The sequence below is a fragment of the Chlorocebus sabaeus genome, chromosome 21 (assembly GCF_047675955.1).
Source record: "Chlorocebus sabaeus isolate Y175 chromosome 21, mChlSab1.0.hap1, whole genome shotgun sequence".
In the NCBI taxonomy this organism is placed as follows: Eukaryota; Metazoa; Chordata; class Mammalia; order Primates; family Cercopithecidae; genus Chlorocebus; species Chlorocebus sabaeus.
The window spans coordinates 31,121,217-31,146,728 of record NC_132924.1 but is presented as its reverse complement, the minus strand read 5'-3'; the positions used below and the strand labels follow the sequence as shown (position 1 = coordinate 31,146,728).

Below are 25,512 nucleotides of genomic sequence, written 5' to 3'. Positions count from 1 at the left end.
GTGGTGTGTGCCTATAGTCCCAGCTACTCAGAAGGCTGAAGTGAGAGGATTGCTTGAGCCTGGGAGGCAGAGGTTGCAGTGAGCTGAGATTGTGCCACTGCACTCCAGCCTGGGTGATAGAGTGAGACCTTGTGATGATGATTATAGAAGAATAAGGAGGATGAAGAGGAGGAGGAGGAGAAAAAGAAGAGGTAGTACTAGTAGTAGTAGTGGTGAGGGAGAGAAAGTGATGACATTGAGGTGGGGAGGGCCAGAAGCAATATTTACAGAAGGAATGAAGTCACTACATGGGATCGGAACTTTCAGCACCGCGGACAGCGTAATGCCATTCTTCATCCCTGCCTATCTCTAAGGTTGGGGACCTCGGAGAGCTCCTAAGAACCAGCCTTCCCACCTGATATTCAGACCTTGGCCCTGGGCCCGGCCCAACCAGGTCACGCCAATTCATGCCCCTTTTCAAGGCCCAGCTCCAGCCCCAGTTCCTCCAGGTAGCTTCCATGACTGTTCCAGCTCCCCAAGGGTCCAGCTGCTTGTGTCTGCCTGGCTCACACTAGGCTGGGATTGTTCTTTCACTGACCCCTGTAAAGGTGTTGTACTTTCCTAACCAGCCCAGGTTCTCTGGAGCAGAAGTTTGTCTTATTTTGTACAAGGCTGAGAACCCCTAAAGGCATGGCCTGGTTTGCTGTCATTTCTGGCCCTTTCTTAAGTACTGCACAAAGCTGAGCACACAGGATCTCAGGATGGACCAAGGCTGATGCTGTTTCCTAGGTTACTTGGGAACTCATCGAAGGTAGGAGGCTCAGAGTGGGCCAGGAAGACAGTCTGCCACCTTGTATGCCCATGCTCCACCAAGATGCATGGCAAATACAAAACAGTCACACACTCAGGAGGAAGCCAGATCACATGACAAGACACCACGGGTAGGCTGACCCAGCTGCCAAACTGCAGACATTGCAGTCCAATCCCACATGGGGGAGGGGTGTCAGTCTCAAACAGCAAACTTGTGGGCACCATCCTCCAGGTTCCTGGCATGAAAGCTTTGACTGTTCCAAGGGAAGCAAGTTGGAAACTGAGCCATCAGGCATCTCCTTGGGAATTAGGAAGGAAGGTAACTTCTGCATCTGGTCTGGTGGGACCTGAAGAGAGAAACTGACACGTCTGGGGTCACTCAACCATGAAGAGGCAGAAGATCTCTCTCCTCTGGGACACACTTCCTCACAGGAGACCCTGGAGTTGGTATACCTGGAGTTGGTGTACATAGGTGTACCTATGACCCTGTGTTTCAGCAGGTGCCACCAGTTATGCCACCTCTTCAGTGTCATTGCCACTTAGTGTCCAGATCCCCAGAAGATAATACCTTAGGGGCCAGATATCCCACTCTCAATTCCTTTTACTGCCTGTAGTTAGGCCACTCCAGATCCAGCCATCTTCTTGTCTGGCTTGGGGCCTAGTGGGGAAATCTTTGACCTTGACTTTGAGTCACCTTTCTTACCTACATTTTTTGAGATGGGGTCTCACTCTGTCACCCAGGTTGGAGGGCAGTGGTGTGATCTTAGTTCACTGCAGCCTTGAACTCCTGTACTCAAGTGATCCTCCTGCCTCAGCCTCCTGAGTAATGGGACTGTAGGCATGTGCCACTATGCCATGATAATTTGCTAATTTTTTTTTTTTTTTTTGGTAGAAATGGGGTCTCACTATGTGGCTTTGGCTGGTCTCAAACTCCTGGCCTCAAGTGATCCTTCTGCCTCAGCCTCCCAAAATGTTGGGATTGCAGGCATGAGTCACCATGCCTGGCCATCTTTCTTGCTTTTTGTGGGAAAAACCTCTCAGCCAATGTCTCCTCCCAGCTTGGCCTCCACTTCCTGGACTGGATTGCTTTTCATCCCCAGTTAAGAGACTTTTGGGGAAGTGTGGCCAGAGCTGGGGTGGTCCGATGTATAGTCCTGGTGCTAACAGCATGGTTTTCCTGAGCTTCCCAAATGAGGTGCATCTCCTTGAGTCAGTACCCTACATTGCCTGGAGGCCACTGCAGGCTAAGGAGGACTGACCAACGTTGAGGCCCACCTTGCATATTTCTGTCTTGATCCAATCACAGCAAATTGGTGGTCAGAGAGGAACAGGCAGCTGGTGATGTTCACCCAAGCTCAGACCCAGACTGACATAGAAGTGCTAGGTTGAGTTTGGGAGTCTACTATTGCCAACCTCAGCCAATGGGTGGGAAAGGCATCCCCAGGGCCCTCTGTTGGTGATGTCTGAGATTCAGGCCAGGGAGCTTGGATTCCATTTCTTAATGTTGTATGGACACAGCTCTCTGAACCTCAACTGCCTGTTCTGGACCTCCAGAAAGCCTCAGCTCCCTATTTTCACAGGACTTTTCACTCACAGTGCCCTGCTATCCTTAAGCAGAATCTGTAAGCATACTTACAGGAGACAGTGGGGAAACTGAGTCATAGAGGCATTGAGCAGTTTAATGAAGACCATACTGGGTCTATGAAAAAGGGAAGGGGGAGCAGAACCCAGCTCACTGTGTAAGCTCTGCCCTCCCCAGAGAAGGGGCAGTGGGAGGAGGCCCCTACCTCATGCTCCCGCCTCTACTGTACAGGGCTCCCTCCTTCCAGCCATCCTAGTAACGCTCAGTGGGCTCGTCGCCATGACGCCGGCCTGTGGAGGAAGGTGGGGAGAGGACGAACAGAGGACCCCTGTGGCAGAAGTTGCCTTGGAACTAAGAAACATCACTAGAACTCATCAAGTCCTCCACCCACCTGGCGCAGATAAACTGAGGTCTGAAGAGGGGAGACAACCTGCCCAAAGTGAGAAAAGCAGTCAGTAGGATGGTCAGAATTAGAACTGGCTTTCAGTTCATGGTTCCTGTGAAGTAATGCAGGGAGAAGACAGCTGGCTGGCAGAATGCCAGCAGCTTCCCTCCAGGGGGGCAAGTGGCTGCCTTTCTCTATAGGCTTTTAGGCACCAGACCTTCTCAGTCTAGATAGACAGACTTCCCCCTCCCAGGACATCCCCAGAAACCACAGAGTTCTGGGGGCCCTCAGAGACAGCAAGGGAGCACCACCCCAGAACGAGGATAGCCATTCTTGGTGTGGGTGGGACTCTCCCCTCCCCAAGGACATGATGGCCTCTCCTTCCGGGCCCCAGGCCACCTTCAACTCCCCTCCCCTTGCTGACAATGTCCTAGCTGTCCACAGGGAGCCCCAAGCAGCATCATCTCCCCTGTGTGCCATGGCCCCACGAGGTCAGCATGTTCGCTGTCCCCTTCAAACAGATAAGAAAACCGAGACGTGGACAAGGAGGGCCTACCAGTCCCTCAGTGAGTCATGGCAAACCCAGGACTTAGATCCAGCCCTGCTGAATCTGAGCCCAGGTTCCTTCCACTCTCCCTTGCCCCAGCGGCTCTCCTGGCAGGTGCTGTGTGTGACAGGGACTGCCTGCCTGACTCTGGAGCACCTGGTGGGGGTGGGCAGTCAGGGGGGCCCAGATGCCTGCACCTGGGGCCCTGACAAGAAGCCCTGTGGGGATCTCCCTGAGGGTTACTGAGATGGGGCTCCTCCTTTAGTCCTTTTTCAGGGATCCAAGCTCCGCTGTGGCATTGGTGGTAGGGAGTGCACAGGGAAGGATGCTGGGACCTCTGACTTAACAAGCAGGAGGTAGGAGAGGAAATGGCCAGAGTATTCTGGTCCTGCACCATAGGGCTACAGACAAACAGCCGGTGTCTCTAAAGCCAGCAGAATCGAGGCCCATGCCCTGGTCCAACATGTGAGGCCTCCATGATCTGGCTTCTGCTTCCCTCCCTCCTCCTCCACTTCTGCTCCCCCCCTCCCTTCCATCTGATACATCATTAGCTCAATTTTTCAAGGTACTGTTCAACAAGACTTTCTCCATGAAGTCTTCCAAACTTACTCTCCCTTCCGCTTGGAATAATTCCTTTCCATGTGCTCCGACTGTCTTCACTACGCTATTTTACTTGAGAGCATATATTAGAAAGTTCTCTTTGAGAGTCTGCCTGTCACTGTTTCTAGAACAGGAGCTCCTGGAAGGCAGGCTCAGGTCTTATGCATCTTTGAAAACTTTGTCTCTAGGCTTCTCAATGCTTTCTGGGGGAAAGGGTGAAATACAACCTCAATAAGGGGTGAGCTGGAGCAAGATGATTAGGTGGCTGGAGGATTCCTGGGGAGAGCAGGAGACAGGAAAGATCAAGATGCATGCAGAAGTGGGTAGAAAGTAGAGCAGAAGCGAGGAGTTTCCGGAGCCAGCAGAGGCCTATCAGGGCCCAGACTTGCTGTAGGACTCTGGGCAGCTGTGTTTCCCTCTCCTGGGCAGTCATTTCCTACCCTTAAGTGGGGAGGGGAGGGCTGGACTCAACGTATAGAGGGCTCTGCAGCTGGGCAGCTCTGGAGTGTAGGGTGGCCACAAGGGCATCCACTTCTGCTTTATTTCTCTTCCTTCCTTCTTCTCTTAGCTAAACCTCTGTGATGGCTGTGCCCATCCCGCCTTCCCTCTCTCCCAGCAGGGAAGCTGTTCTCACACATGGAGTAACTGATGGGCCTTGGAGAATGGAATAGAGTCAGGGCGGGATCAGGTCTCACCGGTGTCTGAGAATGCAGACCTAAGTTTCCGGATTTACAGCTTCTACTTCTTCAACCCAGAGGGCAGGGTCTATCTGGGGTCCTCCTGAGGCTTGTACTCCTGCACTGTGCCTGTCCTCAACAAACGTGGCATCCCAACTGCTCCAAGACCTTTAAAGTTTATCCCCACTCCCTCCAGAAAGCCTCCCAGGAATGTCCCAGTGTCCACCAAACCCCTCTTCCTGATCTCTGACTGTTGATTTGCACAAGCCTGGTAGATAAGCAGCCTGGGGCTTCCTGAGGGCAGGTTTCAGCCTTTCTTATCACCTCTGGCCCTGAGGACTGAAGAAGGGATTAAGCAGGCAGACCCAATGGGAGAGACCTCTCTGGCTGGAGACCACTCAGCTTATGTGTTTCCATTGTAACACAACCAGTGTTTCAGCATGTCTCTAGAATGGGGTTCTGGGAAGTGAGGACCCTCTAACCTCCCCATGTGGCTAGGTTAGATGGGATGCCCCTTCTTCCCCTGTCCTGGCAGATGCCTCAGTACAGATGACCCCGGCTGTTCCCAGTAGGACATTGTGGAGCCTGCGGTCAAGGAGGCAGAGGCTGAGCCAAGCTGCACTTAGTGGTTCCACAGAAGGAAAATGGACCATGGCCAGGAGGGAGGTGGCAGGATCCTCCTTTGCAGCCAAAAGGACCACAGGGACAGGCAAGATGAGGTGCAGGAGGAGGGCAGATAGAGTGAGGGATGTGAGCTGGGAGATGGTGGGTTTGGAGATGGAGCCGGGGGACGGAGAAGGCAGTAAGGAGAGATGGAGAAGGAGAAAGAGAGAGAAAGAGAGAGAGAGGTAGAAAAAAAAAGAGAAACTGAGAAGGACATAGAAACATACACACAGAAACAGAATCACACATAGAAAAAAACAGAAACAGGGAGACAACGAGACAGACACAGAGACAGAGATGTGCACAGAGATGGGCTCAGAGAAGTCCATGTGGAACAGGGAGAGGTGGGAGGAAAATGGGATATAAGTGCCCTACTTCTGGCCAAACCACTTCCATGCTAATCCACCTCCTTTCTGAATACAGATAGGGAGACTGAGGCCCAAAAAAGGGATAAGACTTGCCCCGATTAAATTGAATATGGACATTTAGGATTGTTTCTAGCCACCCAGGATTTGAACCTGTGCTCGGGGAATGCTGGGGGAAGACCGAGGCTACCTCCCCACCAACAGCTAAAATGCCAGATCCTTACTTCCCAGGCTCCCTTGTAGCCAGAGCTTTGGCATGGGACCTGGTGCTCCACATACTCCCCCAACCATCAGATGCACCTACCTGAGGGAATTAGTGAACTGGGGGCCCCCAGATGGAGACAGGGAGAAAGCCTCTCCAGAGATAACTGCAGGAAGCTTAAGACTCCAGGTTGGCCAGGTGCAGCGGCTCACGCCTATTCTCCCAGCACTTTGGGAGCCAGAGACAGGAGGATCGCTTGAGTCCAGGAGTTGAAGACCAGCTCTGGCAAAATGGCAAGATCCACCTCTACAAAAAATTTAAAAATTAGCCAGGTGTGGTGGCATGTGCCTGTAGTCTCAGCTACTTGGGAGGCTGAGGCAGGAGGATCACCTGGGCACAGGAGTTTGAAATTGCAGTGATCCTTGATCATGCCACTGGACTCCAGCCTGGGTAGTAGATTGACATCTTGTCTCAAAAAAAAAAAAAAAAAAAGACTCTAGAGTAGTGGTGGTAGTGGTGGCAGTGATGGTAGCAGGGCTGTGTCCTACCTAGTGGCCAGGGCTGGTGGTGTTGGCAGGGCCTTTCAGGGAGAGGGAGGTCCCCTCACTGGGCTAGCTCTGCCCTGTGTTCTTGGCTTGGGGCCCCAAATCTGGTTCTCTAGCCCACTCTGGATTCCATAAGCTCCCCAATATATTTTTTAAAAATTTCTTCTCTGCTTAATCTAGCAGAGTTGCTTTTTGAGAGGCAGCAGAACCTGGGTTTGAATCCTTGTTCTGTTATAAGTGACTTAATTGCTCCACACCTTATTTTTCCCATGTGTAAAATGAGGATAATGCTATGTCTCTGTCACTGGATGGTGCAAGGATTAAATGAGTTAAACCACAGTACAAACACGTGGAAGCTCAGCCATTGAAGTGCCAGCACAGGTTGTGTAGAGAACACCCGAGGAGACTCTTGTGCTTAACTTGGCTCTGCCACTGACTAGCATGTGTGGCCATGCACTAGTCCCTTCCCTTCCCTTGGCCCTGCTGCATCTGGAAATAGCTCTGGGTAAGATGGCTCAAGGCTCTGACCCAGCCTCCCAAACTCACACACTGTAGCTATTTGCTAACCCCACATCCAAAGGACTTCTAAATGCCTTATCTCCACTCTTGGCGCTCTCTTGAGCTTTTCCCAACCCAGCCGGCTGCTTTCTGGACATCTCCGCTCAGGTGTCCCTCCAGCTCCTCAAAGCCAACTATGCTCAACTGTTTCTTGTGTGCCCAACGCTTTACCTTGCTGTTTCTCACCATATCTTGTCAATTTCAAATGCCCAAGATTGCTGGCGTCTTCATCCTCATTTGCTCCCACAACCTGTAGTCTACCTGGCTCTGTGCAGAAGTCCCCTTACCTCTCCTTTCCCTCCAGAGGACAGTGTGCTCCCAAAGCTGAGCTCCCCTGCTCACAAGCTCACCCAGGCTCCCTCTGCAGATGGTGAAGCCCTGTAGAATGGCCTGTATCACCTGACCTCCATGCTCCTCCCCAGCCTCATTGTTTCTCCTACTCCCTGTTCTCCATACAACACTCACTCCCCCCAAGGCACAAAGCCCGGCCTCTCTCCATGCTTTGCCCAGTCCCCTCAGCCTAGAGGGCCTCTCCTGTGCCTATTACACACTCACCTGCTAAAACCCAACCTGTCCCCAGAAGTCCAGCTCAGAGGGCTAAGTCCTCCCTGATCCTCCAGGCTGGAGGTATAAGTCTTCTTTCCAAATCTCTAAGCTCTCCTCACAAACCAAATGCCTCTTATGGAGGCAGTACTGCTCCATGGTTAATAGTGAGGGCTGTGGATTCACCTGCCTGCACTGGTGCACAGGAGCTGATTAGGACTTTGAACAAGTTACTTCATGTGTCTGAGACTCAGTGTTCTTGTCTGCCATATGGGCATAAAAGCAGTGTATATCTCAGAGGGAGTGTGGGTGAGTGGGATTATGGATGCCTGAGATATGGATACAAAGCTCTCTCAGTAGTAGCTGGCACCTGGAAAATGATCAACACTTGATAGCTTTGTGGCAGATTCTGTGTGCTCAGTTGAGTTGAAAAATTGCAGAGACTAATATTTAAACTGCTATCCCCACCCGGGCGATTCCTGCTCGCTAAGGAATGAGGCTTCAGTGGGGGTTTGGCTATAGCATAACAAAATTGGGGATGGAAGTAGAGCCTGAACGCTCCTGTTCTTCCCCTAGGCTTCTCATGGAGTTCTCTCCCTCTGTCATTCTTTTTAAAGGAAGGATCCCATGGAAAAGTCAAACAGAGAAGAAGGAAGCAGCACTGATGTGAAGAAAGGGGAGGACGGAAATCAATCATGCATTTCCACAGCCATTAGCAGCCTTTGCTCTTCCCACCTAGGCTGACCTCATAGGTACTGGTTAATGGTAAGTGCTCCCCACCCTCCACCAGCTCCTCTCATTCTTCAGCAGTTGCAGTGCTGGGAGCACTTTGGTCTAAATGAAGAAAATTGTTCATCAGATACCGAGGGCTAACTGGCCCTACTTTTACCAGCCTGGGTGGTGCGCCAACATTTTATCAGCTTCTCATTAGACTTAATTGATATGAATGGCCTGATATGTGCTGTCTGCAGCACCTTTGGGAAGCCTTCCCTATCATCCACCCCCACCCCAATTCCATAGACCTTGTGCTTCCCCCCAATCAGCGCATTCATCATTCTGTTCTTTTTGTCTGTTGCAATTGTGAGTGGGAGTCTCAATACAGTGCCCGTGCAGTGGCTGGCACATAGTGGGTGTTCCACAAATTGACTGAATATTACTGTACTCAGTTCGGCTATGAAGCCCTGCCCTGGGAAAGGGGGGCCTCCAGGCTGGTTGGGGAGAACAAGGCATAGCCCAGGCTGGGGTAAGAACCAAAGCAGAGCTCCCTGAGGTTCACAGGCTGTGGGCTGAGATGCTCCATCACCCCACTTTACCCTGGATGGCCCTGAATCTCCGGGCCCAGTCTGAATCAGGCACGCTGATCTCCATTGCCCCACTCCACACAGCTCATGGAATCCTAAAAATACAGTTTTATAAGGTCAGGAATAGGAAGGTACAGGGAAATCATTCCTTCTGCTTGCACACTTCCTAGCTTGAGGATCTTACTTCCTTCCAGGGAGATCTGTTTTAATCATGGATAGGAAGCATGTGCTCCCTGGGCCCACCAGAGCCCTCAGCTGGTGCAGCCAGGGGAATGCAGCTTGGCATCAGGTGCAGGTGCATCTCTCTTGCCTTCTAACCATCCCTCATGGCAAAGCCCTCAGCCTCAGCTTCTGAAAGCGTGTGTGTGTGTGTGTGTGTGTGTGTGTGTGTGTGTATGGGTGGTGGAGGTGGAGCTGGGCCACCACTCAGACACAGACACTCTGAGATGGCTTCTAAGGATGGTTCCAGGATGAGAGGCTTCAGATAAACAATCCAGATAGGGTCTCAGCGTGCTTGGCAACTGGGGTCCGGCTAGAGATGTGAGGGGGGTTCTACGTAGGGCAGTGATTTCTGCCCCCACAGCCTCCTGCAGACCACACGCCTGGCTCCTGTCCCATTGTTCCACAAGGCACAGACAGGCACCTACACACATGCACACATCCAGAACCCACACTGAACGACCCCACCTGGAGGCTGTGTAACTCCAGCAACCTCTGCTCCCCTTTCCCCCAGAGCCTCAAGCCAGTCCGTGACTTGCCAGTAGGAAGGCAGGCACAGGTTGTTCTCCTTGAGAGGTGGTGTTGGGGGTGGGGTGGGGGTAGGGGTGGGGGCTGATTCAGACACCAGTCATCATGGGGGCGCAGGAATAATGCTGCCCACAGCCCCTGACTCAGCCCAGCAGGTCAGTCCTGGGACCTCGGATTAGGGAAGATGCAACACCCCGCACCCTCTGGCTTAGCATAACCTACGCCTGCATGTCCTTCCCACAAAATATGCGCTCGCCCCAGCCCTCCTGCCTCCTGCCCTCCTGCCCTCCTCCTCTCCACTCTGGTAGTAAGGTCTGGTCACTGCACTCACTCTGGGGGATTTGGGACTTAGCATATCCGCCCTCCTGGGACAGGTCCCCCTCCTGGGCAGGGGAAGCATTATCTAAACAATGAAGCCCTAATGGGGAACTTCAGGCAACGGGAACCTACAATGAGGGAGGGAGGTTTACACTTAAAGAGGAGGAAGTATTTCTTTCTCCCCTTTTTGGGCTGTCACCGCATGGAGCACGGGAATTGTGGGCAAATCACTGGCTTACTGAGGTTAGACGCTGTATTGGGGGTAGAAGCAGAAGGCGCGCCCCCAACATTGTAAGGGGTCCTTAACGCCAGCGGACTGCGGTACCACGGCCCTCAGCTGCTTTGTGACACTGGGTCCGGAATCCTCTTTACTCCCTAAACCGCCTTCCCTGGAGGCCGGTATAGAGCAGGCAGCGAGAGCCGGGGGCACTCACGGGTCGTGTTGTACTTGACGCCGTTGAAGTACTCGGGGCACGGCCTCTCCACGAGGGCTCCGGCAGCGCTGCGGGGCCAGCACGTTCCGATCTGGTCCAAGGTCGTGTTGCAGTAGGAGTAGGGACCTGGCGGCGCGAGAGAGCGCAGTAGGGCTCAGAGGGGCCCCAAGGGACGCCGGGCTCTCGGAGCGCGGGGTCAGGGGCGCACTCAGCGCGCAAGAGAAGGAGCCCGGGCAGCCTCCGACCTCGCGCCTCCCGCCTACCCTCGGGGTCCAGGGGTGGCCCCCAGCCGTCCAAGAGCAGCTCTTCGGCCAGCGCCAGGCTGCAGTTAACCTCCAGCAGGCTGTGGAGCAGTGCCGCGTCCATCGCGCCCCGCAGCCGCGTGCGGAGAGGGAGTGGGAGTGCGCGCTCGGCGTGGCTGCGAGGGAGTGGCCGCGAGAGTGAGCGGCCGAGAGGGCGCGGGCACCTGGCCCCCGCCAGCCCAGCTCCGGTCTCCCGGGCAGCCTCTGGGCGCCGCCTCCGGTCGCCCAGAGCTGTCAAGTGGGGACCTTTCCGGAGAGGAGCTGCGGAGCGCACCGAGCTGCGGGTACAGCCGCTCCGCCGCAGCCAATGGCGGCGCCGGGGGGCGGGGCCGGGCGGCTCCTCTCGGAGGGGCTCGGACTCCAGCCCCCGGGCCCCCCACCCTGCCCAGAGTACGGCTTCTCAGTTCCCGGCTGTCTTCCACTCGCGGCGTCCAGAGGAGGGCCGTGGGCTGGAGAGCGTGGGCCTGGGGTGACGGAATGCCCCGTGCGTGGATCGCAGACCCCAGAGCTGCAGGGGGCAGCAAAGCGCTCCCACCTGCCCCCCTGCCGGAGGAGAACACTGCAGCTCTCCTAACCGAGGGACAGCCGCGATCCAAAGTTCGAAAGCTCTCCGCCTGAGCTTCCCCTCAGTGAGAGAGGACACTGAAGGGAGGCAGGGACCGAGAGCCCATGGGCAGATCTGCACCCTCCAAAAGCCTCTATAGCCTCCTGGAAGGAAATGGATTGGGGAGGCCTGGAGGGAAACAGGGAGACACCCAAGAGTCTAATGAGATCAAGTGGCCTGAGTGGGTTGAAGACCTTGGATCAGGCCGTGGAAGCTGGAATGGAGAGAGATTTCCGAGGGGCAGCCAGACCTGGTGAGGAGGAACTGGAGTGGGTGGCTGGTTTTAAGCAGGAGCCCCGAAGCAGGGATAACATCGGGTCTCCCGCTTGAGTGACCGGATGGCCATTTAATCAGATGGAGTTAAGTCTAGGGGAGAAATTGGCTGAAATTATCTGGAAGGCTTTATACACTCAGGTGTTGGTGCCCTGGGCACCAGAAAGAAAGTGAGAATGTGTCTCTCTTCCTCCAGGCTTGGGCAGGGCCTCACCTGACCCTGGTTTCCACACCAGGAACGGGCAGGGGCCGGGATAATTAGGCCCCACAGCAGGTGTGGAGGAGCTGGAAACTTTCCCAGGGAACTTGCTCACGTCCCCCAACCCCAGACTGCCTCCTTGGGGTTCTGCTGTGGCTGCACCCTCAGAGTGCCCAGGGCAGGCCTGCTGTGTCTGCCTGCTGAGTGGGGCATCCGGCTTGGGCAGCAGGGCCTGGAGTAAGGCATGCTTCCACTCAGGCTGTGTTTTGGTCTAGGTTCTGACTCTGCTCTCTCTGCCATGGTACCCCAGGCAGGACTCTTGCCCTCTCTTCTGGGGCGTTCTCCATCAGTGAAATCTTCCCCGAGGCCCCTCTCAGCTCTGAGACTCTCTGGTTCTGAGTTATGAGATGGAGAGACTGGGGAATACATACATGTGTGTTGTGTGTTTCTATCTTTAGAGGGCAGGGAGAGCTGGAACCCAGTCTCAGGAATGAGTCCTGTTCCCCTGCCATCCTCCACATAAACCTAAGCTGCTAGGAGAGGCTGAATCCACCATGAACCAGCACCATGCCCTGGGCAAAGAGAGGCGAAGCGGCAGGCAGGCTGCTTTTGTGTGCTCTGCTCTCACCAGCCTCCATATTAATGGTTCTGTCACTGCCCAGGCAGAGCAAGTGAGGCCACACTAAGACCAGGGCTGAGCCCTGGAATCTCTCCAGGGCCTGCTGACTGGCAGGTACAAGGTGCTGAGCAGTCAGCCAGGTCTATCCTCTGCCTCCTGAATGGACAGTGAGAGCTCATGCTCAGCTCTGGGCAGCTGCAGAGGTAGAATTTCCTTGGTCTTCGTATTATCCAGTGCCAGGAGCAGGGGAGGACCTCGGCAGAGTCCTACCCTCCGTTCCTAGACTGAGCCCTATTACCCAGGATCCCACACAGGCCAGAGTATGGCTGGCCAGGTGAGCCCATGTATTCACAGGGAAATAGTATCCCTCATATACAGAGGACGGCCCTTTACACAGCACAGTGCAGCACAGAGGAAGGGAGAAATCCTAAGCCAAGCTTAAGTTATTAACCTTGTTTGTTACTGGAGCCACCGCCTGGGTGGTGCCTAAAGTGCACCACCTCCTGAGATGCAGCTATGTCCACAGGTGGTGTGCTCCCAATGACCAGAGGCCAGGGACTTCTCATCTCATGTAGATTTCTGCAGAATGGAGGGTTGGCCTGGGTGAACTGGATCGCTCTTAACTGGGAGATCTCACATACCAAAGATTCCTCTGGGAAGTAATCATTTCAGCGGCAGAGTCAAAGGCTGTTCTGCATCCTGAATGAGCAGTTGGGGTCTGAGCACAGACCCACAGACCCAAGGTCCCCTGGATGTGGGGCCATTACTTCATGGATATTATTATAGGCACAGTTGTCATTCTAGATGTGACACAGGAAAAACTAGAAAAGGTAGCAGTTTGGGAACAAATTGATTTTACAGCTCACTTTAGTGTCTGCAAATAGGTAAATGAGGAGGAAATTGGCAAAAGCCCCAAACTTCCCTCAATTTTACTAAATCCAAGTACAAACAAACAAAGACGGGGGCCTTTTTGCTAACTAAAGAAGCAGAGGTAGATTAGAGGCTTTGGGATAGTGATGGGTTCCCCAGGCTGCAGGCCAGCCCCATCCCAGCTGGAGACCAGGCATTAGGGGATAAGTATTTGGAACAGTTTGTGTCTCCCCAAGCTGCTGGGGACATGTTGGCAAATAGGTTCAGGGAAGTGTGACAGGTGCTCGGGAAGACCCTTGTGTACCATAAGCAGCAGGGTAAGGCAGGTGCCTCTGGTGCCCTGTATCCCATCCCATGACCCACCTCTGATGTCAGCTGTAGCGGCAGTGGACAGTTCCAGGCCAGCTCAGACACACTTGCAAAGCCTACTACGTGGCGTCAGATGTAGGCACAACAGAATCGCACACGGAACCACAGTTATGCATCTTCACCATAAACACACATTCTCTCTCTCATTCATCCCCTACCACTCAAATGTCAGCTGGAAAACAGGATTTAAAGGCATAGGATGCATCTTTGCTTCTCTAAGGGACTGTCCTTGATTAGACTACATAGATAGGGAGTCTATTCAGGCACAGCTGGAAGAGTTGTGGTGTTTCCTGGGAATTATGATGGGGTTGCTGAGGGCGCAGAGGTTCCAGAGGGGCCTGAAGGTGCCTCACTCTTGCCTTGTAGCACTGGAGACAGGGGTCCCAGGCCAGGCACCCGCTCCTCACCCTATCCTACTCCACTGCAGGACAGAGGAAGTGGCCTGGTGTCTTCATGTCAAACCATGGGACAAAGCTGTGGGGACAGAAAGGACCCTCAGTGACATCCAATCCCACATTCTTGTTTTACAAATGGACAATAGGATTCCCAGACAAGGAAAAGAGGTTTCCCTCCCCTGCTTCTCCCAGGCCATCCTCATCTCTGCAGCAGCCCAAATGGGCTCCCGGTCTCCTCATGGCGGATGAAATGATGTTTTATAATTATGATCCTGTCATTCTGCCTCATAGGAGTTCCCCTACCCCGTTGCCCTTGAGATGGAGACCACTTCTTTGGTATTGCAAAGAAGGTCCTTCATGATCATTTATCCCTCATCCTCACCCTCCTGCTCGATTTGAAAGGCCCTCCAGAACAATGTGTCATTCCTGGGGAACCATCTTTGGTATTGCAAAGAAGGTTCTTCATGATCATTGTTCCCCATCCTCACCCTCCTGCTTCATTTGAAAGGCCTTCCAGAACAATATGTCACTGCCAGGAACCATTCTCTATCTCTGTTCCTTGTTTGTGTTCCTGTACTGGAAATGGCCTTACAGCTCCACACTCATCCTTCAGACATGCAGCTCTTTGGTGACCCCATCTGCTGGGTGCTGGCCTATGTCACATCCAGGTTGCTTTTTATTCATTGTCTCATCTACCAGCCCGTGCCTCCCCAAGGGCAGGACTGGTCCTGTTCACTAACCCATCCGCAGCACCCATTGGAATGCTCTAGGCTTCAGCCCAGTGAATCACTAAGAAAGAACAGATACCTTGGCAGAAGAGCTGAGGAAAGCCTAGGACCCTGTCTTCAGGCCACGGCTCTCTTCCCATTTGACCAACCCTGGTGTATGTGTGTGTGTTGCATTGAGGAATTATTTCAAGGTATCTTTGAATCCATTTGGATTCTTGGCCAAGTGTGGTGGCTCACACCTAAAATCTCAGCACTTGGGGAAGCCAAGGAAGGCGGATTGCTTGAGTCCAGGAATTCAAGACCAGCCTGGGCAACACAGTGAGACCCCCATCTCTACAAAAAATAATAAATAAATAAATAGTCCATCTGGATTTTTATATTGTCTATGGATGGGATAAATAATATGCCTCATAATATATGCCCTAATATTTTTCAAATATATGTAGATGCCTCTGTGATGAATAAAATAGAAATAATCTATTTAAAGTCTGCCTGAAGTCATAATCGCTCTTGTGATTATGCATGTGTTTCCTTTTTCAGGGGCATACAGTTGAATTGATCATAGTTTCATGACCCTTTGTCATTATTAGCCCGTGCATTAGCCCATGCATGGCTTAACTTTATTTTTTAGTCTTTATTTTATTTAATCTTTTTATTGTATGTAGTAGACAATATAATAAACCTACCACCCAATTGGAAACTACATCATTACTAGTCACTTATGTATTTATTTCTATTCTCCTTCCCCAGAGGAAACATTCCCTTGACTATTGCATTTGTCATTCTCTGGCTCATATTTTTTTTTTTCAGTTTTCTCACAGGTATGTACATCTAAAAGACACAGTGTTTGGTTTTACTTGGTTTTGAACTCTGTGTTAGTCATGATGTATTTCCTCAAAGAGTGGACACTGAAAAGAAGGTCATTATCATGTGGGGACTTGAGAAATGATTCCTGAAGCTCGAGGGACTCCCTAACAGCCTCTACATCCACCATCCGGTCATGGTTCATACAGGGTAATGCATCCCCAGAGTGGCTGCTAGGCAGCGTCACCAGCGATGAAGTGGTTGAATATTTAATGACACGGCGAAATGTTCACTCTGAGTTATAAGAGGAAAAAGCAGGTGACGAAACTATGGACACACTATTATCCCATTAAAAAAAAAAAAAAGAAAAGAAAGAAAATGAAGAAAACAGTTGAACATGAGGCTCTACGGATGCATACATTCTTGAGGGATATGAGGCATTATAAAAATTCCTGGGTTGCGGGAGAACAAGTACTTATTGTCTTCTTCTTTGAGTTACATTTTTTTGTGCCCAATTTTATAGAAATCATGTGGATCCCTTTTGCAAATGGATGAATGCTGTTAGAAGCTGAACAGGCAAGGCTGTATGTTTGGAGAAGCTGGGACCCTATCCACTGCACTCAGAGGGGGGACCATCCCCCAAGGGAGACAGGGAAGGGTCTGTGCCACCTACTGGAGAGAGGGCAGGGGAAGGCAGGGAGAAGGCTGTGGGTCTGCTGACAAACCCGCGCTGCCTCTGAGGGTCAGGGAAGGCTGGGCCTTCCTGAAGGGAGGGGCCTCCATTTCCTGTCTGATGCTGGCATGGCCTGTGCTGGGTGTCCATGTGGGCTGTCATTCAGCCTTCACTGTGAGCCTCTGAGGTGGACTTAGACCCATTACTAACTAGATGAGGAAACTAGCTTCAGATGGTGTCACAGGCTGAACTGTGTTGCTCCAAAATTCATATGTTGAAGTCCTAACTCCCAATACCTCAGAATGTGGCCTTGTTTGGATTTAGGGTCTTCGATGAGGTGATTAAAGTAAAGTGAGGTAAGTGGGCTTTAATCCGATAGTACTGGTGTTCTTAGAAGGAGAGGAGATTGGGACACAGACACGCAGAGGAGACAGCATGTGAAGACATAGGGAGAAGAAGACCATCTGCAAGCCAAGGGGAGAGGCCTCGGGAGGAACCAACCCTGCCCACAGCTTGATCTTGGTCTTCCAGTCTCCAGAATGGTGAGGAAATCAGCTTCTGCTCAAGCCCCCAGTCTGCGGTGCTTTGTTCCAGTGGCCCCAGGACACTAGGACACTAACACAGATGAGTTAGGTAAGTTTCCAGGGTCTGGGCGAAGCCGCTGGGTGGAAGAGCTAGGATCCAGACTTAGGTCTACCTGATCCCAACAGCTGAGCTCTTGACCGCCCCAGAAGGAGAACAGGCAGCAAGACTTTCTCTTTGATGCCTGGCTTGGGCAGCGCCTGGAGGCTGGGTCCGGGTGCTGGCCAGTACCCTTGTCTCCTCGTGCCCTGGCAGTGGCCCCAGGCCCGAGTGAGGGTCACCCCCACTCCCATCCTGTGGATGCAGATCTGGGAAGGCCAGGATACAGGGTGGGACACTGGAGACATCTCTCTGGAACCCAGCAGAATCCAGGGCTCTGTGTAGCTCTGCAGTGGCTGGCCCTGACCCTGTGAATCAGCCACTGGAAACCTCTGAGGGGCCAGAACTCAGGGCCAGGCTGCTGCTTTGCAAGTCCTTACCAGGAAGTGACACCTGTAGCCACGGCAACCAGAGAATGTTTAGCACCTTCTGCCAGTGTCCCCGGAGTTGGAAAGCAGAGGAGTCATCTCCTCCTTGAACTCCTGAATGCCAGCCAGCTGACTTACCTCAAGGGAGCTGGGAATGGGGAGGGGCCTCCCAGTCAAGCCCTTCATTATCAGGGGCAGGCCTGAGCCTAGAATGGGGAAGGCGCCTGCCTAAGGCCCCCCAGCCAGGCAGAAATCAAACCAGGACTGGAAGCCGGTACCCCCACCCACTACCCGGCTGAGCCTAGGCTGGCCTCACGAAAGCCTCTTCCTCCCCTAGGGCCCACCCACATCTCCGGAAGCTGCTGGAGGGTGGTGGCAGAGGGTGCCTACCTGAGAGGTTGGTGAGGCTCATGATGGTGTGGCAGTACTGCTCCAGAAGTGCCCACAGGCTCTGGCTCTGCCCAGCTGCCTAGGGGAGAGCAGGGATGAGGGTCAGAGATCAGGCCCAGGCTAGCCATTGACAGCGCCTGTCTGTCCCCATCCTATCCTATCACTCATCCCTTACTCCTCTTAGTACAGAGAGGGAGAACGACGAGGAGGGAGATGCCCACAGCCACATGGAGCAGCAGCAGCCTGGCCTGGGCTAGACCCAAGAAAGGCCTCAGAAGTGGCCCAGTGCAGCATTGTCTCCTGGCCAGGGGTCTGCTCTGTCCATCCCTTAGCTCCCAAGGCTGTCTCCTCCTCAGGCTGGGATGTGTCCCTGTGATGGGGCTCATGTCCTTCTGTCAGCAAAGCCGGGTGAGGGGTGGGTTCCATTCGTTGTTCATTCAACCGACAAATATTTGCAGAACACCTACTGTGTGTCAGGCCCTGGTTGGGGGGACTTGATGGGTATCCTTCAGGTAGTCCCAGGCCAGGTAGGGATCCTCTAGACTTAGAAAGTGCAGAAGGAAGAGGAGGCAAATGCATGATTTAACTTCGTTTCCCTGTCACACAGGTAAGCAGGCACTTGCAACAAACAGCATTAGGTTAATACACGAGAGAGGTGCCTAACTTGGATTCAGGAAGACAGGGAAGGCTTACTGAAAGAGGTAGCATTTTGGGGCAACCAGAAAGATGAGTAGGGACAAAAGAAGGGACCATAGGGCCAGCTTAGGCACTCACTAGGGAAGAGATGTGATTGTTGCAATAATGGCAATTCCATCCAAAAGACAGAGAAGCACCCAGGATCCCATCTCCTAAAAAATATTCAGAATGGGTGCTGGATGTGCATGGATAAAGTAGATGTGGGCATGTGCACCCGTGAAGGGACCATCTTCCGTTGGGAAAGATGGATAGGATGTTCAGCTTTACAGCATGTATGATTTACTGAGGAGGGCAGGGGTAGCATCACAGAAGAGGTCATGCTAATGTGGGTTTTGAAGGGTGAGTAGGAGCTTGCCAAGCTGATCAGGCCAGGAAGGGCATTCTAGGTAGAGAGCACAGCATGTGCAAAGGCAGAGAGGCTGGAAAATGCATGGTGTATGACTGAACGAGAGCAATGCACTCTAAAATTCTAACTCTTGGCCCTATTCCTCCCAGGACCACTCCTTTCTTGCTCTGTGGTCAGCGTGTGTGTGTGTGTGCATGCACACGTGTGTGTGACTTTTGTGCCCCTCCCAACCCTGACATTCCTGATTCTGGGATTCCAGAAGGCACCGCTCCATCAGTGGGCAGCCCCTTCTCTTCCTGCTGCCTGTCAGATGTGATCCTCCTGGCAGCTGGGTCAATGTTTGCCCCAGGATGTCCCCAGGGGCCAGAGCCCAAAAGCCCTCAAACATCACGTTCTCCACACTGGCCTCAGTCCGTTTCCTGTGCTGGGCCTGGAAGCTGCACGCTCAGCCTTACCACATCAGCCTGGAGCTTCTAATGAATGATCCCACCTGCGCAGACAGGAGAGTGCTGCCCCCTGCACCCCTCCCGGAAGCCTAGGGTGAGGCAGACACCATTTAGAGGCACTCACTGCACCTGTGTTCCGCTAAACTCCCACCCACGATGTGAGGTACTGAGGGAAATGCACAGGAGCAGGCGTGTGTGTTGTGTGTGTGTCTTGGCACTGTGGGGGCCTCCTGAGCTGTCAGCCAGGAGTTCTGGCCTCTTGGCCTGTAGGACAAACCCTGGGGGCCATGGTCTTGCTGTCTGCATATCAAAGGAGCTGCTGAGATTTCCTCAGCTCCAGCTTCTCCGGCATCAGGAAGACCTTGCTGACCCATTGCCAGGGGTCGGGGGCGCTGGGGAAGGGAGGGAACACTCCAGACACTGAGACCTTCCAGGAAGAGTTCCCAGGCCCTGCTTTCGGTTGGGTCTGGGGAGAGTGAGGGTTCTAGGCCTGACCCATCACCCTCTTTACGGCCCCCATCCCCCTTGTTTGAGAACCGTCCCTGGGAGGGTTCCTAGTCAATCCCAGCCTCTGGAGGTCAGGGTATGGGCAACCCAGAAGCCTGCAGTGTCCATGGTGCACCCTTAGGCAGACACAGCCATTCCATCTCAGATGTTAGTGCCTTCTCTCAAAGTCCCTGAGCTGTGACATTTGTAGCCGCATCACTGAGGTGATCTCCTGTTTGACTTTACTGGGAGTTCTGATGCCTGCTTTGAACCCATGATGGGGTCAGGGCATCCTCCCCCAAGACTCAGGCAATGTGGGATTGTCCTTGCCTTGGATTCTGTGGTCTCAGGCTGTGGCCATCTTCTGGCTGAATAAGCACTTTGTGGGGAGTGGGCACAGGGTTACCATATTCTGCAATTGATGCTTGCTCTTTGGGTCTGAGCAAAATTTAGGGCAGGCATATCAGAAGTAATTTTCGGAATAACCCCAGATCCCGGCTTCATCTCCTATAACTTCTCTGCTGGCCCCAAAAGCTGGCACAGCCAAAGATACTCATTCTCTTCAAGGGGCTTGTTTGGGTGGATTTGACTCAGTCCCAAGTTGTAATATACCCTGTAGGTGTCAATTCTGGGCAGAGCCCCTGGTGGTGGTGGTGATGGGTGGGCAGGGAGGAGGAGGAAAGGGAGGCTGCTGTCCTCAGAAAACACATGGTCCAGGAAAGTCAGGGACAGACACATCTTGGATAATCCCATTCCAAGAACTTGAGAAGAGCTCTCAGAGTGGGTAGAGTGCACACATCCCTGTGTGCAGAGTTCTGGGGATGCTGGGCTTAGCTGTGTGGCTTTGGCAAGCCACTTAAGTTCTCTAAGCCTTGATCTCCTCATCCTTAAAATGGGGATGATACAAATCCTATAGGATTTTGAGTGCATTCAACAAATTACTGTTGGTCAAGAGCCTGGCATGTAGACTGCACATGCTGAATGGTGACTCTTGGCAAGGACTTTAGGAGGGGGCTAGTTCGAGAGCTCAGTGATGGGAGGTCGAGTCCCCTTGTGGGGACTCCCAAGGCCCAGCTCAAGCTCTTCCTGCCCAGAAAAGCTTCCTGGAAACCTTGTGCCCCTCTTCCCCAGCTCTCCAGTCAGTGTGGGACTCTGTTTGCCCTCAGCAGCCTTCCCTTGGACAATGGGCCCCTGAAGGCACACCCTCCACCTCCCACACTGAGCTCACTCCTCAGCGGCGCTCAGTGAATGCTCATTGAGGAAACTGAAGGCCCTTTGGAGAACTGGGCATTGGAGTGGAATCTAAAAGGATGGAAGGACTTGGGCCATGAGTAGGGCAGGCAGCAAGAAGAGGAGAAAGTGACACAGGCAGGAGCTGAGAGAGCAAAGCCTCAGAGGCAGGCAAGTCCAGGGTCCACACAGAAAACTGTAGAATCTGGTTTGGGGGTGCCAAGAGGAGAGGGGAAACAGGCAGGAAGAGGAGGCTTCTTTCATGCGAAGTCAGCACTGACTCTAGCGCTAGACCGGCCTCTAAATGCCCTACAGAAGACAGTGGATTTAATCCTCACAGAAGTCTCTGAGGTAGCTGCAAATAACCCCATTTCACAGATGAGGCTGCTGAGGCCCAGGGAAGCAAAGTCACCCGCCAAAGGTCCGACTTCAGGTAAGGGGCACAGGCAGGATTCAAGCCCAGACAGTCGGCAGGTTGTGGCTTGGTCAGGTACCCATGGGAAGAGCTGGTCCTGGGTGAGGAAGTGAAGACCTGTGGGTCACGGATGCTGAGAGGACCCCAGCCCCAGAACGGGGTTGCTGTGGGGCTCAGGAGGCCGCTCAAGTGAGAAGCCCCTCTCTTGCCACAGAGGAGCAGAGGCCTTGGAGGCAGAGAGCTGGGTCATGGGAGGCAGACCCAGCCAGTGGGCAGGACCTTGCAGAAGAGAGATGAGGAATTATAAATATTAGGTCTTAGCCCCCGGTTCCTGACACAGAATCCCTAAAATCTTTGGAATTTCCTAGGTGACAGGAGTGTCGTTTGTTCTAATGAGGTGACTCTTGGTGGGCTACCAAATGGAGCTGGTTACCAGAGAGACCACGCCATGGTTAGAAGGTTGGAGCTTTCAGCACCTTCCTATGCCTTGAGGAAGGGAGAGGGGCTGGAGATTGGGTTAATATGCCTTGGTAATGGAGCCTCTGTGAAACCTCTCAAAGGTGGGATTGGGGGCTTCTGGTTGGTGACCACTTGGTGGTGCTGGGAGGGTGGCATCCAGCGAGGACATGGTGCTCTGTGCCCTCCCCACAGCTTGCCCTGTGTGCCTCTCCACCTAGCTGTTCAGCTGTATCCTCTGTGATAGACTTTAAAATAAACCGGAAATAGAAATGTTTCCTTGAGTTTTGTAAAATGTTATAGCACATTATTGAACCCACAGAGAGGGTCATGAGAACTCTTGATTTGCATAGCCTGTCCGTCGAGAGAATGGGAAGCCCTGTCTTGTGATTGGCATCTGAATTGGGGGCAGTCTTGTGGGACTGAGCCTTTACCTGTGGGGGCTGATGCTGACTCCAGGAAGATGGCATCAGAATTGAATTAAATTGGGAGACACCCAGTTGGGGTCCCCAGAGAAGTGCAGAATTGCTTGGGGCAGAAAATCCACACTTTTGGTGTCAGAGGTTTGTAAGAGTGTAGAGAAGAAATAGACTGTTTTCCTGTTTCCATGATTCTCTCTTCTGAGGGAAGCATCTTGGGCATGTGTGCTAATTAGCTCTTGGCTGTCCTAGGACAGAGAGCTCCCCACCATCCACACCCCAGCCCGTGAGACTGACTGTATGCTGTGGGAGCCCAGGGTCCACATCTGTGTCCCTAGTCCCTAGTTCAGAGCCTGGCACATAGCAGGTGCTAAATAAATGTTTGTTGACTGACCAACTGCTTGGATGGATTAATGAAACCATGGCCCCCTCAGCCAGGTAGAGCTACATCCCCACCCCTAATTTTGGGAGCCCAGGTTCTGGGCTTTTCCTGCTTGCTATATTTCCTTCTCTCTGAACTTTGCTCTGAGCCTAGCCTGTGTGAGGGCTCAGGTCCTGGTTCCCGCCTCTCAGTGCCTGGCATGGGAGGCTGTCACCTTAGAAGAGGCAAAGGAGAGGCCCTGGCTGGGAAAGGACGCAGGAGTGAGAGCCAATACTCCAGCTGCTCTTCTTCCACCTTGGATCCTATCCAAACAGAACCTGTGCCCGGGGCCCGGACAGGCCTCAAAGGTGTCGCCTCCCTGGAGCCTGGGGGTCTGGCCCAGTCTAGTGTTCCCTCCGGGACCTGGTGACAAAGCTTCTGTCTATATTTAGCCCATGGTCTAAGCTGGGGAGATTTACAGGACCACACGTCCTGGGCCCAGGCTGCCAGGGACCAGAGGGGAATGGGGTGAGCTCCCTCCCTGCTTCCTCCCTCTGCTTCACAAGGTCAGAGAAGGACTCAGCTGGGAGGGGCAGGATTCCATCCCATGTTTGCTTTCATTCAGTGGATTTCATTGAGCCTGAGCTCAGGCCCTGCCCTAACTTAGGGAGCACAGAGTTAGAGGAAAGAGCAAGAGGAGAGGAAGAGGAGAAGGAGGAGGCTTGGAGGGGAAGACTGGAAAAGAGGGAAGGAAGAGTGCAGAGGAGGAGGGAGAGGGAAGGGAGGAAAGGAGGAAGGAGGAGCGGGGAGGAGAGGGGATGATGATGATGATGAGGAGAGAAGAAGGGGTCAGAAAAGGGAGAGGGGGAGAATGAGGAGGAGAGCAGGAAGGAAGGGGAGGAAGAGGAATATGGGGGAAGGAGGTGGAGGAGACTGGGAAGAGAAAGGGGAAGGGGTGGGGGAGGAAGGAAGGATGCACGAACAGGGAGGAGGGGGAAGAAGGGAGGAAGGTGGACATGAGCAAGGAGGGGGAGGAGGAGGCAGTCAGGCCCTGCATAGACATAGGGGGCAGTAATGGGAGCTGAGACTGGCTGAGGGGAGGGTGAGGGGTGGGGAGTCGGACGAGGGAAGTGGGTCATTATTTCCTGGCGTGTCCAGGCAGGCTCCTTGGAAGAGGAGACTTTGGATACTCAGTTCTAACTTGTAGGGTGTTGGATGTTGAGTGAGGACCCCCCCTCCCCGGGCAGCTCCCAGGGGCTTTCTCGTCCCTGAGTCTGTGCTCAGACAAGTTCGTCTTCCTACATTCCTAGTTCCCCTCCAGCTCCCCTGAGAGGCTTTAGGCCTCTCCTCATTCTGTTGTTCTCTCTTCTCTCTAAACGCCCGTGAATGCCTCTCCCCTCAGTCCTGCTTGCCTCCCATGTGCCGAGCCCTGGGCCCTGAACACTGATGGGGAAGGAGGGGGACGGGGAAGGGAGGGAGAGGTGACTTGGCCCAACATAGGGGCAGGAACTGGCCAGCAGGAGGCCCTATAACAGGCTACTTGGCCTAAAGTTATCTCCTTAATTATCAACACATCTAATGTCCAGTTTGCCTAAAAGTCACATCTCTTCTGATTTGTTTTGGCATCTGTCTGAATGTCCTAAAAATAATTCGACATTAAAATTAAATAATGTTAAAATTAAACTTCTGTTAAAGGAAGGGAATCTGGAGTCAGGCTGTGGGTTGGAATCCTGGCCCTGCCATGTACCAGCTGAGCAGCCCTGGGCACATGAGCTCACCTCACTTCCTCATCTGCAAAATGGGGATAGGATGGTTTTAACTTGTGGGGTTGATGTGAAACTAAACATAGGTGAGGTGAGTCAGTGCCCATGATAGGCCCTGTAGGGCTGCTAGGTAAAATAAAATAAGTTATTGAATCATCTGTTCCCCACGGGTTTGCAATGGTTAAAAATTAGCATTTTGAGAAAGACAAACATCGCATGTTATCGCTTATTTGTGGGATTTAAAATTCAAAACAATTGAATTCATGGATATAGAGAGTAGAAGAATGGTTACCAGAGGCTGGGAAGGGTGTTAGGGGATGGGCTAACAGGTACCAAAAAAAAAAAAAAAAATAGACTGAATAAGATGTAGTATTTCACAGTACAACAGGGTGACTGTACTCAATAATTTAACTGTACATTTAAAAATAACTAAAAGTACAACTGGATTATCTGTAACACAAAGGATAAATTCTTGAGGGGATGGATGCCCCGTTTTACATGATGTGTTTTTTACACATTGTATGTCTGTATAAAAATATCTCATGTACCCCATAAATATATACACCTACTATGTACCCACAAAAATTAAAAATAAAAATTAAGGCCAGGCATGGTGGCTCACGCCTGTAATCTCAGCACTTTGGGAGGCTGAGGTGAGTGGATCACGAGGTCAGGAGATCAAGACCATCCTGGCCAACATGGTGAAACCCCATCTCTACCAAAAGTATAAAAAAAAATTAGCTGGGTGTGGTGGTGGGTGCCTGTAGTCCTAGCTACTCAGGAGGCTGAGGCAGGAGAATCGCTTGAATCCAGGAGGCGGAGGTTGCAGTGAGCCGAGATTGTGCCACTGCACTCCAGCCTGGGCAACAGAGCGAGACTCCATCTAAAACAAAACAAAATAAAATAAAATAATTATAAGTATAATTAACATTTAAAAAGTTAGAATTTTGGAAGAAGTGACTGTAGATAAACTGGCTGAGGAATGCTTAAAATGGTTTAAATTAAATGAAGTAGAATATGACAGCTAAGAAGATAAAGAGTAGTCCCACAATTCTTAAAGGCTGCAAATTTGAGACTTAGGAGGAATACAAAATTAAGTAGGCATTGCCCTCAGACAGATTTTTTTTTTTTTTTAAATACTGAAACACCAACAAAATGGCAAAAACAGAGACTAAATGAGCTAGATAGGCTAGAAAACGCTCCGAAGGGAGTTGAATTTTTGGGAAAAGTCATTCAATGCATTAGCTGCTGGCAAATGGCCCTGGAGCCCCAGCCCTGCCGACCCTCAGTGTGTGCGTCTTAGGGTACATGGTGGACTTGGTCTTTGGTGTGAGCCGGACAGGTCAGGGACGGTCCAGGGACT

The 25,512-nt window shown here is 52.4% G+C and overlaps 1 protein-coding gene across 5 annotated transcripts in view; it reads right to left on the bottom strand.

The window, feature by feature from the left end:
• Positions 1–15,182, bottom strand: part of CRHR2 (corticotropin releasing hormone receptor 2) — a 35,245-nt gene extending 20,063 nt beyond the window's left edge. The window contains exons 1-2 of one of the 5 annotated variants that reach the window (XM_007981714.3): positions 14,695–15,182; positions 10,257–10,382 (exon numbers count right to left, since the gene is read on the bottom strand). In XM_007981714.3, the coding sequence (XP_007979905.1) occupies positions 10,257–10,382; positions 14,695–14,755 (187 nt within the window). In that variant the 5' untranslated portion in view covers positions 14,756–15,182. Of the gene's footprint in view, positions 1–10,256; positions 10,383–10,519; positions 11,699–14,694 lie in introns of those variants that run through there. The other 4 variants (XM_007981715.3, XM_038004791.2, XM_007981710.3 and 1 more) reach the window with 4 other exon arrangements.
• Positions 15,183–25,512: the final 10,330 nt, after the last annotated feature.